We start from the raw sequence: 17,230 nt of genomic DNA, 5'->3' as shown, positions 1-17,230 counted from the left end.
TTGGGGTAGCGGGGGCGGCCCTCCATCGGGCACCCTGTTCCCGATGAGCAGGCCCGCCCTCCCCCGGGATGATCGGCAGCTGCCTGGTTTTCCCTGGCAGCCCTTCCCGGCTCCAGGACAACCGCTTGCGACGTGCAAAATCCGTGTGGAGGTGAGCGAAGGCCCTTAAGGGCCTTTACGTTAAGGTAAAAGGTGGCGGGTCGGGAAAGCCTCCCGGAGCCTCCTGCTCCATTTTACGCCATCCCCCCCCCCCCCCCCCCCCCCGCCACCAACCCGCTCGTTGGGGTGGCCTAAAATTCTGGCCATTGATTTTCTGCAATGAGCCAATAAAAAGAAAGACTTGCATTTATATAGTGCTCTTCATGACCATCAGATAACTCAAACAATTGTGTAATTTACAACTTTGCAGTCACTGTGGAAGTGCAGTCACTGTGGAAGTGCAGTCACTGTGGAAGTGCAGTCACTGTGGAAGTGCAGTCACTGTGGAAGTGCAGTCACTGTGGAAGTGCAGTCACTGTGGAAGTGCAGTCTAGTCACTGAAACATAGAAAATAGGAGCAGGATTAGGCTATTCGGCCCTTCGAGCCTGCTCCGCCATTCATTATGATCATGGCTGATCATCCAACTCCGTAACCTGTTCCCACTTTCGCCCCATACCCTTTGATCCCTTTAGACTCGAGAGCTATATCTAACTCCTTGAAAACATACAATGTTTTGGCCTCAACTGCTTTCTGTGGTAGCGTATTCCACAGGCTCACCACTCTCTGGGTAAAGAAATTTCTCCTCATCTCAGTCCTGAAAGGTTTACCCCATATCCTGAGGCTATGACCCCTGGTTCTGGACTCCCCCACAATCGGGAACATCCTTCCTGCATCTATTCTGTCAAGTCCTGTTAGAAGTTTGTAGGTTTCTATGAGATTTCGCCCACCCCCCCCACCAATCACTCTTCTGAACTTCATCGAATATAATCCTAACCGACTCAATCTCTCCTCCATAGATCAGTCCCGCCATCCCAGGAATCAGTCTGGTAAACCTTCACTGCACTCCCTCTATCGCAAGAACATCCTTCCTCAGATAAGGAGACCAAAACTGCACACACTATTCCAGGTGTGACCTCATCAAGGCCCTGTATAATTGCAGCAAGATATCCCTGCTCCTGTGCTTGAAGCCTCTCGCTATGAAGGCCAACATACCATTTGCCTTTTTTACCACCTGTTGCACCTTCAGCGACTGGTGTACAAAAACACCCAGGTTTCGCTGCATGTTCCCTGTCTCAGTTTATAACTGTTCAGATAATCTGCCTTCCTGTTTTTGCTACCAAACTGGATAACCTCACATTTATCCACATTATACTGCATTTACCATGCATTTGCCCACTCACTCAACTTGTCGAAATCACCCTGTAGTTTCTCTGCATCCTCCTCACAACTCACCCTCCCACCCAGTTTTGTGTCATCTGCAAATTTGGAGATATTACATTTAGTTCCCTCATCTAAATCATTAATATATATTGTGAATAGCTAGGGTCCTAGCACTGATCCCTGCGGTACCCCACTAGTCACTGCCTACCATTCGGAAAAAGACTCATTTATCCCTACTCTTTGTTTCCTGTCTACCAACCAATTTTCTATCCATTGCAATACACTACTCCCAATCCCATGCGCTTTAATTTTACACGCTAATCTCTTATGTGGAACTTTGTCGAAAGCCTTCTGAAAGTCCAAATGAGCCACATCCGCTGGCTCCCCCTCATCAACTCTACTAGTTACATCCTCGAAGAATTCTAGTAGATTTGTCGAGCATGATTTCCCTTTTGTAAATCCATGCTGAAGTGTAGTCACTATTGTAAGAAACAACAAGGAACAGATGAATCTTTTAAATATGATCCAATGAACATTAGTTTAAAATGAGCATTGTGTAGCAAAAGGTAACATTTTACAAGGTAAGTGTGCTTACATGTTTGAACATTTTACCAAAGCACTTTCTAGGTGAAGTTGAAAACTCCCAAGGAAGGTAGATAATGTGCTTTTTTTAACCACATTATTAAAAATTGTAAACCATAGTATGTAGCCGAAGTGTGCCAACAAACCCTGTTAAGCACCAGAATTCACTGAATTTGGTTTACAGCCCCACCTCTCTTGTTTTGCAGAATCCCCTGGAAAACATATATGCTCATAGCATTTCTAACAGTGGGCACTATGGGCTTGTCAAATACCTCTCTTGGTTATCTGAATTATCCAACTCAAGTAATCTTTAAATGCTGCAAGCTGATCCCTGTTATGATAGGAGGAGTCTTCATACAAGGTACACACTAGAGTTGTAAATTCTATAATATTGCAGTTCCTAAAGTATTGCAGTACTGTCATGCATGTTGTCTGGCAGAAGTTTACAAAACAGTGCTTTTCATGAGATTTGTATTCCACCTCCCTTCATAGTGAATAAAAGCATCTTTATAATTTGTCTAGTACATGTCTTAATTCCTGTGCTGAGTGTAATGTTGCTCAACGTATATAAAACCAGATTTTGGGTAATGTGAACATCCACAAATTTTCATTGTTCACCAGTTGGGATAGTGACAGTTCAGAGGTTGCAATGCATTTCCTTTGAATATGTTTGGTTACTGCATTAAATTCTTTTGGGCCTCCTTATCTCGAGAGACAATGGATACGGAGGCCCAAAAGAATTTAATGCAGTAACCAAACATATTCAAAGGAAATGCATTGCAACCTGTTTGGTTACTGCATTAAATATTTAACAAGGAATAACAGAAGAATATTGTTTAAATGTGCTTGGATGACCTGTTAAAATAAGCTTCACAATACCGCTTCTTGAATATTACACTTGAATAGTTCTCACAAACATAAGTACTTCGATAGAGTGGACTTAATTCTGTTAAAAGTAACATTTTTTTAAAAACTGAGCAATTCCATGCTAACCTTAGGTGCTGATCCCAATTAAAAATGTTAGTGTAGCTATTTGTCAGATTAGTGCAGATAATTGTTATTTTAAGCTGAATAATATGTTCATTGAGCGCAAATATATGTCAACATTCCCTGCTGTTTCCAATCTCTACTAGTTGGCAAACATAAAATAAATGGTGGAATTTCATTGTTTTTTGCTCTGGAGTTGACCAGCTAAAGAGCTGATATGCATTGGGTGATGCTCATTGCAGATTTAAAGAAGTAATGCTATTTTCAAGCTAGCTTGCTAAATTAGAAAAAAACACCTTGATTTGCGAATACAATTGGCCCAGCTCTATAGATACTGTTACTTTAGTATATTTACAATTTAATGTCAGGGATTTGTATAAAAAGTTGATTAGATATGGAAAATCTCAAGTCCAGAAAAGTCCATCCGTTTATCTAGTGTGTCTTTCTACTCTCCTGGCAGCTGCAACTGATAAATGTTTCTCTTCAAGATACCCTAATTTGATATAAGCTGCTTGCCTCAACGAGCTCCCTTGGTAACCAGTTCCAAAAACAACCTCCCCTTTGGTGAAAAATGCTTTGTCACATCCTGTTTGAGTCTTTATCAACTTCTTCTGGTGGTACCTTGTGCTATTATCCTGTAATGGCCAGCTCAGGTCGAGAAATAAACCCGACCGAACCACAGCGGACCCGAGCCCGACCCGGCCCGAATCCCTCCAATTTTGCCCCGAGCCCGGCCCTGACTTGGCCCGACCTGTGCCTGACCCAACCATCGCTTTACTTACCTCCCTGACACCGAAGCTGCAATACATGAATAGTGACGTCACTCGCTCACTGCGCAGACACAGGTTCCTCCCGGACTCCCAGCTCAGATAAGTTTTTTTTAATTTCAATATTTACCAGCAGAGCACTACCGTGTGTGTCTGGCCTGGCCCGACCCGCGCCTGAAAGCCAGACCCGGGAGAGCGACCCAACCCGAACCCGACACATTTTGTCGGGTTCGGGTCGGATAGCAAGCCTTTACTATCCTGTATCCAATCATATATCCTTGACTGATGCTCAGTTGCAGTCTCATTTAGATCAGTATTAAGCAGAATAGATGCAATATTTAACATGTATTACCCCTGCAACCCCCACCCCCCCCGGAGCTTGCAAGTTTTATTGCTGGAACGCTATTTTTTAAGTAAAACTGTCAATATACATTCACAATCATTTGTTAATCTGTTTGCTTCCTATAACAGGGAAACGCTACAATATTATAGATGTGTCTGCTGCATTTTGTATGAGCTTTGGTCTGATTTGGTTCACTTTGGCTGATAGCAAAGTGGCACCTAATTTCAATCTGACAGGTAAGGCATATAATTTCTGTTTAAAAACTCTTAAGTACTTGCATCTTGGCCACTTTTATGCTGTTTCTGAATATCTGTTTTCCCTCTAGAGTGGTTGCGTATTAGAGTTTGATATTTAACAGCTGAGATCTTGTCACTTAAACACTTGGGTCTGATTTATTGCATTTACATTTAAACTGGTATCTTTGGAACTTAGTAATATTTGCAGAATATCTTGAATTCCTTTTTTACCATCCAATTCTTCTTATGTCCATCGATTACGGTGACTTTTTGCAGCATACATTTTTAATCTACTGAATCAGCATTTTTAGAGTTGGACTGAAACTAAACACATAAATGTATTACCTAAAGGAACTGACACACTCACAAATTTTTCATCCAATGAACAAAATCACAGTACAATTATGGCTTTGAATAGTTAACTTGCTTTCAGAAGGTTTGAATGTTTTAAAAGTGCATAAGTGCATTATTTTTTAAGAAAAGCAAACCTATTGAACATCGGCTGTAAACCTTGCTGATAGCTTCTTGGAATTTGGACATTATTTGTATAAACTGTTTTGATATACTGAGTATTAAGTTTCAGGTGGTGAATACACATGAGATCAAGTGCCTGAGGGTTGATAGAGTGGCTGACAGTCACTTCTGAGACCAAATTTACTTTCCTAACGTATATTTGCTACTATTTTGGTATCACTGACAGACAAAATAAAACAGGAGCACCTGCAATTTCACTGACCAGCAGTTTCCTTGGAGGAGTAAAATGCCTTGGCAGCTGTATAATCCCAGATAAATCAGATTTGCACTGGGCAGTTTTGCCTTGAGAAGCAAAATTCTGCCTTCTGAGTACAGTAGCGTGTGATGTTATGAAATAAAACTCGCCTTCTAGACAAAGTCAGTTGAAGCTAGAGTAAACTAATGGGGTGGGGAACTGCAGTCACCTTGTGGTCAAGGGCCTAACTGACCAGCGGCTTCTGTGCCTCTTTTATTTTTTATTTTATTTAGAGATACAGCACTGAAACAGGCCCTTCGGCCCACCGAGTCTGTGCCGACCAACAACCACCCATTTATACTAACCCTACAGTAATCCCATATTCCCTATCACCTCCCTACACTAGGGGCAATTTACAATGGCCAATTTACCTATCACCTGCAAGTCTTTTGGATGTGGGAGGAAACCGGAGCACCTGGCGAAAACCCACGCTGACACAGGGAGAACTTGCAAACTCCGCACAGGCAGTACCCAGAATCGAACCCGGGTCCCTGGAGCTGTGAGGCTGCAGTGCTAACCACTGCGCCACTGTGCCGCCCTCTTGGCATTCTCCGAAGGACCTATTGAAGCACCTATCATTGCTCCTAATGAACAGCAACCCTCAGCTGTCCCAGCATCTCCTGGATTTTCCACTAGCGCATCCGCTGGAGGCTAAGCTTGTCAACCTTTTATCAGACCTTGATCATACTGCTGTCTACTCAGACTCTGTCAACGGTTCAGCAGTCACTGCTCCTCTTCTTGTTTCCCTCCAAAATGTTCATTCACTTGTGAGCAAGGGCCTTGCCATCCACTTTATCGTGGACAATTCTATTCACAAATTTGGTCTCTGAAGTGACTGTCAACCACTCTATCAACCCTTAGGCACTTGATCTCATGTACTTGTCAAGGTTTTGTGTCCCATGAGCCTCTTGCTGAAGTTTCCATCCTTTGCTATGCTTTATGCCACGTATTCTGCCCAAGCCACCATTGGATGGTGTGGTCTTTATCACCAAATCAGTGTCTTTTCCTCCTACTCTTCTGGCGCCTTTCAAACACCTTATCCTGACCACCTTCCGCCCACCTCCCCAGCTCCACCCAAGTTCCTCCACAAAATATCCTCCCTCTTCCATTTTGCCTCTGCATTGAGTAACTCCTAATCCTTAGTGGTTTCAGTCTCCACCTCAGCTTGCCTTGCCCTGTCTTCTCCTTAAACCTCTCCCTGCACATAAACTCTCCTACCCATATTCATGACTAGTGCCTCAACCTTGCTATCTTACATGGCCTCTCTGGTCCCCTGGTCTTGATCACTTCCTTGCATCTCTCATCACCCACATAGTCCTACCCCCTTCCAGCCCCTATTTCTGTGTCCACACCTGGAAAAAAAACCAACTAAAATTGCACCTTTATTATTATGTTTCTGCGACTGTTGATCTGCTCAGCTATTCCATCATCTCCACCTTTCACCCTGTCCCCCAGTAAAATCTTGATCGGTCAATCCTCACGGTGTGCAGAGTAGTCTGACAAAAGGTCATCGATCTGAAATGTTAACTCTTGTTTCTCTCTCCACAAATGCTGTCTGGCCTGCTGAGTATTTCCAGAATGTTCTGGTTTTCAGATTTTATCATCCACGGTGTTTTGCTGTTGTAAATGGTTCTTTCTCCTCAAGTAGTATTCCCCTGCCTTTTAAAATTACCATCTTCAACCACTTGCTCAAAACATCCACCCTTGACTCTTCTGTGCTTGTAAACTATCGTCCCATCCTCAGTTTCCTATTCTGGGCTCTTGTGCATCTTTGCTCCACCTTCGCTGGCTGTGACTTCAGCCAACACACTCTGAAATGCTCTTCCTCAACCCTCCCCACCACCCTACCCGCTCAACAGCTCCATCTTCCTTTAAGACCCTTCTTTAAAACCCACCTCTTTCACCAAGTTTTTAGTCACCTCTCAATATCTCCTTCTTTGGCTCAGGTTCCATTTTTTTTTTATCAGATTATATCCCTGTGAAAGAGACTTGGGATGTTTTCTACTTTAAAAGCACTATGTGAATGCAAGTTATTCTAAGAATTACTGTCTATAAATGGAGTGCTTGCTTTGTCACTTCAATATTGCAATATATTTCAGAATATATTTGATGTGTTTTTGAAAATGATACATTTGCTGCCCCCTCCTCCCTCTGTTTGTCCCCACCTACCCCCAGAGCCAGTTTTATTTGCTGACACTATTGGGCTGACCAAGTATTGAATACAAAATAAGTTACGAAAGAAGCTTTTACATTGTGTAAATATTGTCTAGTTTTATTCAAGATGTTGCAGTAAAATGTTGGTCATCTTGGTAAATACGGGTCTTATCTGAAGAGTGTCCTTTTAGTAAAGATGAGATGTTAATTCTTGTTTGCATCACTATTAATGCAAACATGTGCAGCTTAATTATGAAGCTTTTTTTGGCCTTGCCAAGAAGGAAGAATTACAGAAACAAACATCTGAAGTGTTATTTTAATAACTGAAATAGCAGCACGTCAACTTTCACCAAAGTGAATGATCATGATTTTCTTATGCTTACGGTTAGTTTGAAAACCTTCTGTTCTCTAGGAATAACACTTATCTCAATGGCACTCTGCGCTGATGCAGCTATTGGAAATGTACAAGAGAAAGCTATGAAGCTACATAATGGTTCAAATTCAGAAATGGTAAGTGATTTTATTCCGTATCTGCGTGGCCAGTAGCTGTTGAAAGCATTACAGCGTAGATCATATTCAAATTAATGAAAACTTATTGAAATAACCATTTTGTGTTCTGCAGTTTGTATTTGGAGCAGGATATGCTCTTTAAAGCTGCAGTAACCCATATAGTTGGACTTAAAAATCAAATTATTGCAAGCTGCCTTCCATTTCAAGTCTTATCTGCGAAAACTTGTTTTTTTTAATTCAGTTTGTGATGTATAATTTGATATAAATATACTATGCTAAGCTTTAGTTGTACTAAAGTTAACTGTTAGTATCTAATAGGTTCTGTTAATGGATGTTAAATACTTAGTAGTTGAAGGTAATAGGGTAAACAGATGTTGGGTGTTGATTAGTTAATTGTACTGAAATGTATATATAAAGAAGAGCCAGCCAGCACTGGCTGGGTGTTGTTAGGAGTGGAGAAGTAAGGTCTGTGACAAGCAATAAACAGTCTTCACCAAAGCATCCTAATCTCAGTGTCTTCTTCACAAACAGGCTTGGAAGTTTCTCTAATATTAACCATTGATGTAGCTATGCCTTATATTGCTCTTCCACGCATTCCCCCCCCCCCCCCCTTTGTTTTGCTATCCTCTACAAATTAATGTTTTTCACAAGGGAGGTACTGCAAAGAACTAAAAAAGGGGTTTTAAAAATGTTTTCCATGTTGCTGACAGTTCAAAGATGTGTAAAGTTGGTAGCCATATCCAGTTGTTTTTTTTGTTGGATATGAAAGTAATGATTTGGGCTCAACTAAATGTTGTTCAGCTGGAATAATTTTTCAGTTTGCATAAAAGTCTTAAGATGTAGATATAAATTTCCTGGAGCTGTATTTTGCATTTGATCACGAAATGCCTATATGGAAACCTCAATTTTGCTGGAAAACAGACATTGGATTTCAGTTGTTTAACAATTTGGTAACATAATGTTCATAGCCAATTCAAAGTGGAGTTGTGTATTTAATGTTTTTCACATATTAGGGTTGTGCTGGTATACACTAAGACTACATAATTTAATCATTTGCCAAACACATGGCTAGTGCCCATAAGTAAGTCAATTGGTAGCTCTATTGTGCAATTGCAAAATTGTACTGGACAGCCGTTCTTACTGGGCTGATACAACTCTCTCATACTAGCGTAACCTAGCCATTCAGTTCAATAGCTGTACCATGTTAATATTCTTTTGGGCCTCCTTATCTTGAGAGACAATGGATACGCGCCTGGAGGTGGTCAGTGGTTTGTGAAGCAGCGCCTGGAGTGGCTATAAAGGCCAATTCTAGAGTGACAGGCTTTTCCACAGGTGCTGCAGAGAAATTTGTTTGTCGGGGCTGTTGCACAGTTGGCTCTCCCCTTGCACCTCTGTCTTTTTTCCTGCCAACTACTAAGTCTCTTTGACTCGCCACATTTTAGCCCCGTCTTTATGGCTGCCCGCCAGCTCTGGCGAACGCTGGCAACTGACTCCCACGACTTGTGATCAATGTCACAGGATTTCATGTCGCGTTTGCAGACGTCTTTATAGCGGAGACATGGACGGCCGGTGGGTCTGATACCAAGTGGCGAGCTCGCTGTACAATGTGTCTTTGGGGATCCTGCCATCTTCCATGCGGCTCACATGGCCAAGCCATCTCAAGCGCCGCTGACTCAGTAGTGTGTACAAGCTGTTAATATAAATAATATATAATAGCAGACTTCTCATAAAAATGCTCATGATATGTTGGATGTTGTTTTAAGAACAGCGTCACTGATTTTTCAATATAGTTGAATGTAGCACTGAACGAGCAGATTGAGGAGAGTTGTCTCTGCATCTCTAAATATTCGGGGATGGTTCTGGGATCAGAAAGCACTGGAAATGCGCTCTTAAGGATCTGTGAACATTGAAGGGAGTTCCTTGGCCCCAGCAACAGTGAGGGAAGTTCAGAGCACGGAGGTGGTGAGGGGGCTGATATTTATTTTATATTCATTCATGGGATATGGGCATCGCTTGCAAGGGCAGCATTTATTGCCCATCCCTAATTGCCCTTGAGAAGCTAGTGATGAGCCAACTTCTTGAACCAATACAGTCCATGTTATGTAGATATGCCACAGTGTTGTTTGGTAGGGGGTTCCAGGATTATGATCCAGCAATGATGAAGGAACAGTGATATAGTTCTAGGTCAGGATGGAAGGGAACTTGCAGGTGGTGTTCCCATGCACTTGCTGCCCTTGTTCCAGGCACCTTCTGCCCTTGTTCTTCTGGGTGGTAGAGATCGCTGGTTTGGAAGATGTTAGAACATACTGTACAGCACAGTACAGGCCCTTCGGCCCACGATGTTGTGCTGAACCTTTAACCTACTCGAAGATCAAACCTCATTCTACTGTCATCCATGTACCTATCCAAGAGTTGCTTAAATGTCCCTAATGTATCTGCTTCTACTACCACCGCTGGCAGCGCATTCCACGCACCCACCACTCTCTGTAAAGAACCTACCTCTGACATCTCTCCGAAACCTTCCTCCAATCACCTTAAAATTATGCCCCCTGGTGATAGCCCTTTCCACCCTGGGAAAAGGTCTCTGGTTATCCACTCTATCTCTGCCTCTCATCATCTTGTACACCTCTATCAAGTCACCTCTCATCCTTCTTCGCTCCAATGAGAAAAGCCCTAGCTCCCTCAATCTTTCTTCGTAGGACATGCCCTCCAGTCCAGGCAGCATCCTGGTAAATCTCCTCTGCACCCTCTCTAAAGCTTCCACATCCTTCCTATAATGAGGCGACCAGAACTGAACACAATATTCCAAGTGGGGTCGAACCAGGGCCTTATAGAGCTGCAGCATAACCTCGCAGCTCTTAAACTCAATCCCCCTGTTAATGAAAGCCAACACGCCATACGCCTTCTTAACAACCCTATCAAATTGGGTGGCAACTTTGAGCGATCTATGGACATGGACCCCAAGATCCCTCTGTTCCTCCACACTACCAAGAATCCTGTCTTTAAGCGTGTATTCTGCATTCAAATTCGACCTTCCAAAATGAATCACTTCACACTTTTCCAGGTTGAACTCCCATCTGCCACTTCTCAGCCCAGCTCTGCATCCTGTCAATGTCCCGTTGCAACCTACAACAGCCTTCCACACTATCCACCACTCCAGCAACCTTCGTGTCATCGGCAAACCTGCTAACCCAGCCTTCCACTTCCTCATCCAAGTCATTTATAAAAATCACAAAGAGCAGAGGTCCCAGAACAGATCCCTGCGGAACACCACTGGTCACCGAACTCAATGCTGAATACTTTCCATCTACTACCACCCTCTGTCTTCTATGGGCCAGCCAATTTTGTATCCAGACAGCCAACTTTCCCTGAATCCCATGCCTCCTCACTTTCTGAATGAGCCTACCATGGGGAACCTTATCAAACGCCTTGCTAAAATCCATATACACCACATCCACTGCTCTTCCTTGTCACATCTTCAAAGAATTCAATAAGGCTTGTGAGGCATGACCTGCCCCTCACAAAGCCATGCTGACTGTCTCTAATCAAACCATGCTTTTCCAAATAATCATAAATCCTGTCTCTCAGAATCCTCTCCAATAATTTGCCCACTACCGACGTAAGACTGACTGGTCTGTAATTCCCAGGGTTATCCCTATTCCCTTTCTTGAACAAGGGAACAACATTTGCCACCCTCCAATCATCCAGTACTACTCCAGTGGACAGTGAGGACGCAAAGATCATCGCCAAAGGTGCAGCAACCTCTTCCCTCGCTTCCCGTAATATCCTTGGGTATATCCCGTCTGGCCCCGGGGACTTATCTGTCCTCATATCATTCAAAATTTCCAGCACATCCTCCCTCTTAACCTCAACCTGTTCGAGCATATCAGCCTGTTCCACGCTGTCCTCACAAATGACCAGGTCCCTCTCACTAGTGAATACTGAAGCAAAGTATTCATTTAGGACCTCCCCTACCTCCTCCGACTCCAGGCACAAGTTCCCTCCACTATCACTGATCGGCCCTACCCTCTCTCTGGTCATCCTCTTGTTCCTCACATAAGTGTAGAACGCCTTGGGATTTTCCTTAATCCTACCCGCCAAGACTTTTTCATGTCCCCTTCTAGCTCTCCTAAGTCCATTCTTCAGTTCCTTCCTGGCTACCTTGTAACCCTCTAGAGCCCTGTCTGATCCTTGCTTCCTCAACCTTAAGTAAGCTTCCTTCTTACTCTTGACTAGATGTTCCACATCTCTTGTCATCCAAGATTCCTTCACCCTACCATCCCTTCCTTGCCTGGCGAGTTGCTGCAGTGCATTTTGTAGATGGTACACATTGCAGCCACAGTGCGTCAGTGGTGGAGGGAGTGAATGTTGAAGGTGGTGGATGGGATGCCAATCGAGTGGGTGTTGGATGGTGTCAAGCTCCTTGATTGTTGTTGAAGCTACACTTATCCAAGCAAGTGGATTCCATCACACTCCTGACTTGTGCCTTTATAGATGGCAGACAGGTTCTGGGGAGTCAGAAGTTGAGTTACTCTCCACAGAATACTTCGCTCTTGACCTTTTCTTGTGACTGGTCCCGTTAATTTTCTGGTTAATGGTGACACCACCACCCCCCCCCCCCCCACCCCACCCGGCCCCAGGATGGGGATTCAACAATGGTAATACAGATGAATGTCGAGGGGAGATGGTTAGATTCTCTCATCGGAGATGATCATTATCTGGCACTTGTGTGGCATGAATGCCACTTAACAACCCAAGACTGAATGTTATCCAGGTCTTAATGGATGTTGGATTGGCAAATTAGGAAATATTGTCCCATTGGGGTTGCTGGCGTCCAAGGGAAAGCTGTCTATAGCTGTCTTTTTGAGATCTACAGGAATGTGCCTCAAACTGCTGTGGTCCATTTCTAACTATTTGGTTCAATCCCACCAACACCAGAACATTCCTGTCCAACAGCCCCTCCCCAACCCATCTGCAGTTTATCTTTTGTGTACTAAGTTTAATTGTCCCCTCCTCACCACCCACCCCCTGCCCCCCACCCTGCTTCTCCCATTGTCAGCCAGATCTTGCCTTAAAACATTTAAGTTTAAATTATCTGCTTCTGAAAATTAGTGGTCAAGATTACAGGCTTCAGATGGCATTTTCCTAACACGCAGCCCTGGCTTGCACCTGGAGCATAGAAGTGGAAAATTTACCCTTTAGTGTACTTTAGGTGAGCTTGCTGACATGTGCAGTTTTTAACGAGCATGAATGTCCATAAACAAAAGTTACCTACCAAAATGCTGCTTCATTAACAGTGAAAAATTCCTTTAGTCTCTAAAGTGGTAAGGAAGAGATTTTTTTTAAACTGAATTTTCATGAAATAAAGAAATGAGTGATGTCAAGGGATTCATCCTTGATAAATGATTTTTGTTTTCTTTTTTAATTGGAACTCTCTCCTCCCAAAAAGCTGGCAAGGCTGGAGGTCAATTGAAAATTTCAAAACTGAGATTGATGGATGTTTTCTTCGGTAAACATATTGAGGGATACGGAATCAAAGTGGGTAAAGGAGTTAAGCTACAGACTAACCATGATCTAACTAAACCGAGAGGAACAGGCTCGGGTGGCTGAATGGCCACCTCCTGTTCCTGTGAATCACAGAGGTACAATTAGGCCCAGGAATTGCCCACTCTGATAACCTCTTTTCGGATCACATGACCCTCCTGGAGAGCTTTGACCCTCGAACTGAGAACATGATCCAGGATGAAAAAGGGACATTGAGATTCCAGTCACCCACAATCTCTCCACATCCAGCCTATCAAATGTCAGGAAAGGGCTCGATAGGGGGATTGTGCAGAAATGGTTTCCACTTGTAAGTCAGTCCAGATCAGGGCAACGTCAATATAAGATAGTCACTAACAGATCAAATAAAGAATTACCTTACACAGAGAGTGGTGAGAATGTGGAACTCACTGGCACATGGATTGAAGTAGAGAGCACTGATATGTTGACAGGGAGACTGGATGCATACATGAGGGAGAAAGGACAAGAGGGGCACGAGGGGGACAGGCTGGGAAGATGGAATTAGGGTGGGAGGAGGCTTGTTTAAATGCTGACGCAGACCAGTTGGGCTGAATGGCCTGTTTTTGTGCTGTAGATACAATATAATATAACCATCAGAGAAATGACAGCCACTGATCAGAACTGTTGTCTGTCTGAGCAGTTCATAACAGAGAACAGTATTTGTTGAACAATTAATTGCAAACAACCTGAAATACAGCTTTTATAATTGAATTTCCATTTCTGTTGAAGCCTTTGGAAAAAGCAAAGAAACTCCCATTGTCATAGTATTAAAGGAGTCACCTTCTACCATTCATCTCCTGCTGTTACTCAGATTGCATGCTGCGAAATTCTACAAACTGCACATGCCTAGAATGCACAGATGTGGTTGAAAGGTTGATGGAAATATCCAGTTGAAGCCCAGGCAATTGAGACAGGCTGAGGCCTAAAAGAAAAAACTTTAATTAAGGTATTAAAAGACACAAATACAATTGTTGGGTAAATTCAATCATGTTATTATGAAATATGTAATTATTTTGTTTAAAAGTTAGACATTTAAGTTACTAAAAGGCCAATAAATATATTGTGATTTGAATTGGTTTATGTGACCACAAAATGCTGACCTACTAAAATAAGGTTTCCTATCACAAATTTTGCTGAAAACTGTTTCAGAAAGTAATATCTAGAGAAGGATTGCACGCATACACAAGATTTTTAATTTACATATATATTTGTGTATAAAATACTGTCTGGAATCTCTTCAGATACAGAAGCTACTTTTGTGGAACTACTGGATGTGAAACTGGGTGAATAGCCTTTTTTGTCGATCAATTTCACTTAATTTCCCATGGAATCTTTTGAATCACAGTCGAGTCCTGAAACTAAGATTGCAGGTGTTTTTATAAGCAATTATGGCAGTTCTGTTTGCAAGTAAAACTGACCTTTTTGTTGGAAATAAAAACCTACTTTAGGGGTTCTTCATGTCAGCTAAACAGCTCTGAAGAGAAGTGACAGCTGTCTCATACTGCTTTGTACCATTTTGTGGCATTAAAACACCCACTGCGCTTGTGATCTCAATTCAGTGTTTAAACAAAATTCTTTTCAGTTAGCTGTTTTTGTTTCAAATATATTTTATGATGAAAGGTCACTGACCCGAAACGTTAACTCTGCTTTTCTCTCCACAGATGCTGCCTGACCTGCTGAGTTTTCCAGCATTTTCTGTTTTTGTTTCAGATTTCCAACATGCGCAGTATTTTGCTTTTATGATATTTGACATTTTGTTTTGCTTTGGAGCACTGTAGCAGCACTTCTGCAATAATAAAATCAATATTTTACTGATTATTGTAGGATCTAAACATTTATGGTTTTGAAAATAGCCACAGTATTTAGAAGAGGTTTGAATAAATAATCAGTGGGTACTAATGGAACACCCTAGCTGTCTGATTTTAATGTCAATTTGGAAATTTATCAGGGAGTAGGATGATACCTGAAAACACGGTTAACATCTTCATCTGTTGGGGACAGAGGTTACAAGTTCCAGCACTCAAAAATAAATTGCCAGTGCTATTACAGAAGAACCACAATTATATTCATTAACTGGGAGGATTGATTCTACTGGAGAAAGAGAATTGCACTTTCTAAGTCGCCAGAGATCTGTAGACTATTACCTTTTCAAGTCTAGTTTCAAGTTGGTACTAAGGTGATCAGATCTTATTGAGACAGTAACAGCACAGCAATGATTAAAGATTATTCAAAGGCCGCTGACAGTGTTTGAGGAGTAGGACCAATGGATGATTCAAGGAAAGGTAAATGCCATGCATGTCAGTTAAAAAGAATCTGTAGTGTCAAAGTGGAATAACATCACATCGGTCTGATACCAATCATTCTCACTCAAATGTACATATAAAGACATGGACCTAGAATTTCCTGGAAACTTGCATTGTTGTGATGGCACGTCTGTGTTCAGTGAAAAAGAAAGCAAATTGTAGCTTAACAGACTTGCACCATTACTTAATCACACCATAATTTCATGGAGCTTTTCCACCGCTATTATCCTTGCAGAACCAATAAAAATGAATTATCACAGCTCCGCCCTATTTTAATGCAAACATACTCACCTTGTACAAAAATAAGGGGAATCGCAGCAACTGCAACAATTACTGAGGCATCTCCTTGCTAAGTGTTGTGGGGAAGGTCTGTACTCTCGTTGCTCTGACCAGTTTGCAGATTCCGGCGTCGTGCATCTATCCTGAGTCTCAGTGCGGCTTCAGAGCTGTCAGATCGACAGTCGACATGATATTCTCACTTTGGCAGTTACAGGAGAAGTGCTGTAAACAGCACAGACCACTCTACTTTGCCTTCATATGCTCACCAAGGCCTTTGATCTTGTCAGCAGAAGCGGACCCTTCAAACTGCTACATAAAATAGGCTGGACTCTTGGGTGTCATCTCTTCTTTCCACGAGAACATGAACAGTTCCGTCAGTTACAATGGAGCAACACCAGATTCTTTCAAGATCAGCAGCAGGGTGAAGTAGGGCTGGGTCCTGGCATCAACTCTCTTTGGCATATTCTCCTACATGATGCTATTGTGCACTTTTGGCGACTCAAATGGGGGTGTCCACCTGCATGCCAGAACTGACAGCAAGCTGTTCAACTTCGCAAAACTGTGCGCCAAGACCAAAGCGTAAAGTACTAGTCCATGAGTTGCTGTTTGCTGATGATGCTGCACTGACAGCCCAGAATGAAGTTCAGCAGCTTGTAGATTAGTTCTCCCGGGCCTGCAAGGAGTTTGAACTGACAATTAGCATCATGAAGACCAAAGTTATGGGCCAGGACGTGGAGACTACAGCTTTCATCAACATCGACAACCTCACTTTTTGGAAGCCATTGGCAGCTTCACATAGCTTGGATCAACAATCACCAGCAATCTGTTCCTTGATGCCAAAATCAGCACCAGGATTGCCAAGGCTGCATCTGTAATGTCAAAGTTGAGAAGACAAGTGTGGACTAACAGCAAACTAACTGAAAATACAAAGTTCACTGTGTATCAGGCCTGTGTTCTCAGCACCCTCCTTTTATAATAGTGAAGCATGGACACCTTATGCAAGCCAAGGAAAATCGGTGAACATCTTCCACCTCCGCTGCTTCAGACAAATATTGGGCATCTCCTGGCAGGACAGTGTGTCAAATATGGAAGTACACCAATGTGCAGGGATCCCCAGCATGTTTGCCCTCTTGAGTCAGCAGCGACTCCGTTGGCTGGGTCATGTGTGCCAAATGGATCACTGCCACATCTCCAAAAACATGCTGTATGACGAACTTGCTATTGGCATGAGACCAACAGGTCGCCCACATCTGCTATGCTTGGATGTCTGCAAGCAAGATCTCCAGTTGACTGGGATCAGTGTCGATGCATGGGAAGTCCTTGCTGCTGAATGGAGTTCCTGGAGAATAGCAGTCAGGAAGGGCGTGGAAAAAGCAAT

The 17,230-nt window shown here is 42.8% G+C and overlaps 1 protein-coding gene across 3 annotated transcripts in view; it reads left to right on the top strand.

The window, feature by feature from the left end:
- Positions 1-17,230, top strand: part of slc35b3 (solute carrier family 35 member B3) — an 81,414-nt gene that overhangs the window by 20,301 nt on the left and 43,883 nt on the right. For all 3 annotated transcript variants that reach the window (XR_010975099.1, XM_068032457.1, XM_068032456.1), the window contains exons 4-6: positions 2,149-2,303; positions 4,168-4,275; positions 7,611-7,708. Coding sequence is in view for 2 of the 3 variants with exons in the window: in XM_068032457.1 (XP_067888558.1) it covers positions 2,149-2,303; positions 4,168-4,275; positions 7,611-7,708 (361 nt within the window). In the remaining variant the exon portion in view is untranslated. The remainder of the gene's footprint in view (positions 1-2,148; positions 2,304-4,167; positions 4,276-7,610; positions 7,709-17,230) is intronic.

This window comes from Heterodontus francisci, chromosome 5 (genome assembly GCF_036365525.1).
Source record: "Heterodontus francisci isolate sHetFra1 chromosome 5, sHetFra1.hap1, whole genome shotgun sequence".
Classification (NCBI taxonomy): Eukaryota; Metazoa; Chordata; class Chondrichthyes; order Heterodontiformes; family Heterodontidae; genus Heterodontus; species Heterodontus francisci.
The sequence above is the reverse complement of the archived record's forward strand: the minus strand, read 5'-3'. Positions and strand labels throughout refer to the sequence as shown.